Source organism: Phoxinus phoxinus, assembly GCF_949152265.1.
Source record: "Phoxinus phoxinus genome assembly, chromosome: 2".
NCBI classification, from domain to species: domain Eukaryota; kingdom Metazoa; phylum Chordata; class Actinopteri; order Cypriniformes; family Leuciscidae; genus Phoxinus; species Phoxinus phoxinus.
This window is the reverse complement of record NC_136877.1, coordinates 52232207-52238333: the sequence shown is the minus strand read 5'-3', so window position 1 is coordinate 52238333 and position 6127 is coordinate 52232207. Positions and strand designations below refer to the sequence as shown.

The following is a 6127-nucleotide window of genomic DNA, read 5'->3' as shown; positions in this document are numbered from 1 at the left end:
ATCGATACCGGCCCTCACCCAGTGCCTTGGAGCAGCTGCTCAGGATGTGTTCTGGACTTGGGAGGATGTCATAGACCCCCTGAATCAAGAACTTGATTCTCTGGGGGTTCCACTTCCAGATTTCCTTCCAGGTGACACTCCTCTCCATCGCCTGCTCCCACTTCATCCAGGCACCTTGCTGCCGCATGACCACTGCTCTGCTGGTTTGCTCTTCCTCAACTGAAGCTCGCACCTCCTCCTGTACCAGTCTCTGCCTCTCCTTTCCGCTGGCAGAGTCATATCGGGTCGCTGTTAGACTCCCAAGTCCGGCTCTGCCTTGCGCCACTGTTCCAAGGATGGCCTTGTGCTTGAGCCGCATCTCTCACCTCGGCTGCCCTCCACTTCCTCCCTGTCCTCACAACAATCCCTGCGCCGGACACTTTGGCATCTCTAGATCCAGAGTACTGCAGGTGTTCCCGTGTCCGTGCAACGATGAACTCCTCCCTGACTGAGCTAAAAGGGAGCCTGAGCTTGTTGGTGTTCCCATCCCGATGTTACTTAGGCTACGTGGCAGGCCCAGCCATCTGCGCAGATAGCTGCTCACCTTTTGCTCAAAACCTTCCACCACTGTCATGGGGACCTCATAGATGAGCAGAGGCCAGATGATTCGTGGGAGGATTCCATGCTGGTAGACCCAGGCCTTGAATCTTCCAGGGAGCCCAGACTTATCCACTGTTCTCAACCATCCCTCCAGGTCAGCACCGGTTGCCTTGATGCAGTCTCTGTCATTCAGGCTACAGTTGAAGACCTTCCCAAGGCTCTTCACTGGTCTCTCAGTGACTGACGGGATCTGGTGATCTCCCAGCCTGAAGCGGAATCTGTCTGTAACCTTCCCCTTCTTTAGGACCAGAGACCTGGACTTTGCAGGTTTGAAGCTCATGCGTGCCCATGACATGAGTCTCTCCAACCCCTGGAGGATCCACCTGGCTCCTGGTACCGCCGTTGTTGTCACTGTGAGGTTGTCCATGAATGCTCTTATAAGAGGTTGCCTTACTCTAGCCTCTGCACTCTGCTTCAGCTGCCTTGACCAACATGTTCATTGCCAGTGCAAAGAGGGTCACTGAGATGGTGCAGCCAGTGATTATCCCCACCTCCAGCTGGTGCCAGTCAGATGTTAGATGGCCAGTGGAGACTCTCAAGCTGAACTTGCTGTAATAGTCCAGGATGAGATCTTTCACCTTCTGCGGTACATGGTGTTTCTCCAGTGCGACCTCCACCAGCTTGTGGGGTATTGAGCCATAGGCGTTGGTGAGGTCCAGCCACAAAACAGCCAGGTCCCCTCTGCCTTCTCTTGCTTCCCCGATGAGCTGGGTTACCACGCCTGTATGTTCCAGACAACCAGGAACTCCTGGTAATCCTCCCTTTTGCACAGACGTATCAATGTACTTATTGCTCAACAGGAAGTTGTCAACTTAAATGGGTTGGCCAAGAATGCAGCCCTCTTCCTGGCTCTCTCCTTCCGCCTCCTTCTGTGGAACTCTGCCCTCTCGACTTCCCCCGCTGATTTGTATTGCCTCTTTAGCAGCCGGAGTTCGTCCCTGAGGCACTGAATTTTCCTTACTCTGTGTGGCTTGGAGCATATGCAGATGGAGCAGGCTTGGGTGCCTCGGTTCCAAATCGCTCATCTGCGATATTCACTATGAGGGTGGTCATCGTTCTCAATCGGTGGTCCACGTCACCCTTGACTGTCCCTTCCTATTCTGTGTCGTTGTCCTTGAGTCCGTCCTGTTGGGGTGCTCATCCCACATTTTTTTTTTTTTAAATGACTGACCCCAAACTTTTGAATGGTAGTGTCCAATTTTTTTAAATCATGGTTTCCACAAAAATATTAAACAGCAAAAATAGTTTTCAACATTGATAATAATAATTACTGAGCACTGGAGTAATGATGCTGAAAATTCAGCTTTGATGACATAAATACATTTCATTTTGCAGTCTTGATGAGCATTTGAGACATAAAAAACATAAAAAAAATCTTAATAATTCCAATCTTTTGTACCTCCAATGCAGTGCAACTCACTTTAAAAGTATCTGCAAAATTCAATAAATGCAAAGGATGTTTAACAAATGCAAATCAGCTGCAAAGAGAGACAAGGCTTTAGCAAAATAACAATTCTTCACAACCCCATACAATTTTTTAAATATTTTTTTTTACTTACGCTTGAAGCAAAAAAAGTTTTTTTGTTCATCACAAGAGGCAGTATGCCAGGTTCCGTCATATGAAATCACGCCACACTTCCTCTGAGTCCTGGTGGTCGTGTCTTCCGAGAGCCCCCAGTTCTGAAACACTAAGTCCTGATCTTGGAAGGACCAGCGCCAAGCGCATAAGCCATCGTACAGTCCTATCCAACTCAGTGAGCTGGTGATCTCCTGTATCTTAGATCTGTCCTGATCGCTCTGAACCGTGGCCAGGTCCAGGTGATACTCCCTGCAGAATGACTGGGCTTCGGTCCAGGTCTTTGGTTCCTGGATCAGAATGAAGTAGCACGAGGTCTTCGACACGAAGCCTGTAGACAGCACAGTATTAAATAAAACACCAGCAGGTTTCATTTAGTTTCTGATCTGTAATTTCATTGACAGTCAATTCTGGAAGGATGGAATCTGATTTTAAATCAGCACATATACTGTATAATGTGAGGTTAAACATCTGTGTTTATTTTTGGTAGTTCTTGCTACAGTAATTGGTTACACTTTTTTTGATATAGTTAATTTTAGACGTTCAGAGTATTAGTAGACTGTTAGACTGTTAGGTTAGGGTTCGGCTTAGTTGACGTGTTGACGTGTAGTAGCAAAGTTACTTATAGTCAGCAGAATATCTGTCAAGGAACATCAAAATAAAGATTTATCAGACATTAAGCTGACATTCTACTAATACTATAATGACTGTTAGTTGACATGAAGTTGCAAAGTTGCTTATAGTTAGTCGAATGACTTAAGTGGACTATCGAAATAAAGCGTTATCTAATGTTTTACCAATGAAGTTTATAAAACAAACTGTGACTAGGTTCCTGATAACACTGCAAATCACATTATCCAATCCAGGACATTTATTACTTGTTATTAAGTGGATAAATATGAAACAATGAATACTAAATAGTTATATTAAAGGGCACCTATTATAATGATAATGATACAATGATATGTATAATGATACAAATCCAACCAGTGTTTTTTTTTTAAAATCCCCATAAATCATAAGCACTGTCTCAGAACGAGCTGTTCTCAGAATCAATGCAATGTGACGTAGAATTGCACAAGCCCCACCCACGACTGTTGATTGACACTGCAGTTCGAGCATAGACCCGCCCTGAGTGAGCTGGACACAGTCCGCCATTGTTTCGACGCTGGAGCAGCTGGAGAATGTCTCCGAAAGCGATTGAGATGTTTTGTTTTTTGGATGTTAGAATAAACATAGCAGTCTTCATTTACTCTCGTTGTTACTCGAGGATTGATCAGCTCAACTGCTCTCGTGATCCAGCGTACAGTCTCCGGAGCGACAGGACTGACGTTACTGATCACGGCAGAAATGAAAGTGAGAGCGAGCACTTTATGACACTCGAGCTCATCGAGTCGTTTTACAGATACACAGTTTACCAGATTATAAAGCACCCACTGAAAAGGTGTGTATTTGTTTACTGTTAGTTGTAACAAGTGTTTTGTGTACTTCGCTGTCAACTTAATTGAACTCATCAGTATATTTTGGTCATCATTCAGACGGGGTCTTACGTTATACTACAGCAGGCTTGTTAATAGTGGAGCAGATGGCATATAAGTTATAAACGTAATTAAAATAAACACACCTGTCCTGTCTCTATTCTGCATATTCTCTAGCTCTGTGGGCATTATTGTCCGACTCGAACACTGTTACTGTGAGTTTCTGTTTTGATATTGTCATCTTTCTGGGAGATGAGATTGTGCTGGCTCTGAGTGCGAGCTGGTTAGGCTCCGCCCCCTGTGCGTGGAACCGCATCTCATTAACTTTTAAAGGAGACACACTAAAGCGGTGTGCTTTTCTCAGCCCCCAAAAAATGACAATTTAAACATGCTGTAAAAAAAATATCTGTGGTGTATTTTGAGCTAAAACTTCACATACACACTCTGGGGACATCAGAAAATTATTTTACATCTTGTGAAAAGGGGCATAATAGGTGCCCTTTAAAGCTACAATATGTAATTTGTTTTCCACCGCTAGGGGTCGTTAACCTCTTAAAATAACAAAGGCGTAGTTTGATGACGCAGTGATAAGCGGAATGATGGGACTTGTGCTCATGCTAATGGATCTAATAATGTTTATGGATGAGTGAATACATTGATGTTTTTATCATGACTGTGGTATGAAGCAGAGCGCGATTATCACACGCGAGTCAGATATCACAGATATCACTCGCGGACAGATATCACACGCGAGTCCCGCGGATATAAAGCAATGAGGACATTTCTACCAAACTAACGTACCCACAAGTGCTGTATTACTACTCATAGGTCAGTTTATTAGACTAATTCAACTTGTGAGGTAACGCAGCGCTGTCTCACTTGCTCTACACTATCACACTAAACTGCATTTGAGTGTGTTGAAAGTTATAAATGTTATTCTATCTTTTAGTTTGTTGGCTATATGAGACTAGCAGTAAGCTAGATCAACATTAGAATAACATACAGATCATATTCTAACATTTCATCATTTTGAGCTATTTAACATTGATTAGTTTTATGTACATTTGCTAACCTGTCTAATAAAGTTCATGTAAGAGCGCGTCCCTGTCAATTCGTGACTCGTGAAGCTCTGTCAAGTCTTGTCACGGACGTGAAGTTCTCGGCATCTCGAAAACGCCACGCTGATATTGATCCTCGTGTTAGTTCTCCTTTTTTCCCAAAGTCTTCTTGCCATGGTCCATAATGTTTGAACGAAACAACAACAGCGTGAGTGTGCCGCTAGATGTAACGCAGTTATCCATGTCTGTCGCAATGGTTACTATGGCAGTACGAGTGGCTGGAAACCAGGGATAACGCGGATATTGCGTCATTGACAGGCGATGTTTTCCGGGATGAGCAAATTTGGAATTTCTCTAAGTACACAACTGCAGGAAATATATCACACTGTGCAAGTGATTTTTGAATATTTTATTAAAAAAATCTTACATATTGTAGCTTTAACAAACAATGACATTCAGTCAGTATCAATCTCACCTAGTAAAAAAAGTAGATGAGTCATTTTTTGGATCATCTTGGTTGCTCACAGGTTTGTTCACTGAAATAAAATAAAACTTTTATGAGATACATAAAAATGAGATAAAAATAGATTAATAGTAGGCTTTAAAAAGGTTGGATAAAAAAAATGCATATTAATCTGTTTTTTACTTTAAAAACGTGCAGTTCTCTTATAGTGTGCCACTGAAAAGACTCAAGACAAGAAACTCATAAAATAATTAAAAAGTTATCAGGAATGCAGTGCCATGTTAAAAAAAATGCAATAAGCATTTATAAGATTAATATAGCCTAACAATATAACAAAATATACAGTATTTTATGACAATTTATCTTTAAAAAATGCATCTGTAACCACATTGTGCAGTCATTTCAATCTTAAAGGTCAGATTAAATGGAAAAACATCTTGACTTGAATAATGACAAATAAAGAAGTGACAAACGAGTACAATATGATCAATATCACAGTAGATTAGAATTGATCTGCATTAACAGACTGAAGATCAAACACGACTGATTTATTAAGCCTCTGTGTTCTTTCAAAGCTTTTTTATTCCTAATATAAATGTTTATCCATTACCTTTCATGGAAAACCTCCTGCGGATCAGGAATTCAGTGTGGAGACGCCGAGACTCGTTCCCGTTCTGACTTTGCTGCATCACAAGGATCCTCGTTTAAATGGCATCGCAGAGCATGAAAATAACCAGTAACTGATATCATCCTTATGGAAATTGATCATTTTACATGCTTGTAAAAACACCATCTCGATGCTCTTTTCTTCCATTAGGGTCTGTGATGTTAAGACACCTGATTATGTCAGGGACCTTGAAACAAGTCATTATTTTTTAGTTTTGGTATTTCTTTGGTTACTTAAACTTAAAAC

At 42.0% G+C, this 6127-nt stretch overlaps 1 protein-coding gene across 1 annotated transcript in view; it reads right to left on the bottom strand.

The window, feature by feature from the left end:
* Window positions 1–5890, bottom strand: part of LOC306993251 (putative C-type lectin domain family 20 member A) — a 9009-nt gene extending 3119 nt beyond the window's left edge. Inside the window, exons 1-3 of the mRNA XM_079602918.1 lie at window positions 5825–5890; window positions 5227–5287; window positions 2199–2546 (exon numbers count right to left, since the gene is read on the bottom strand). Coding sequence (XP_079459044.1) covers window positions 2199–2546; window positions 5227–5263 — 385 coding nt within the window. The 5' untranslated portion in view covers window positions 5264–5287; window positions 5825–5890. The remainder of the gene's footprint in view (window positions 1–2198; window positions 2547–5226; window positions 5288–5824) is intronic.
* Window positions 5891–6127: the final 237 nt, after the last annotated feature.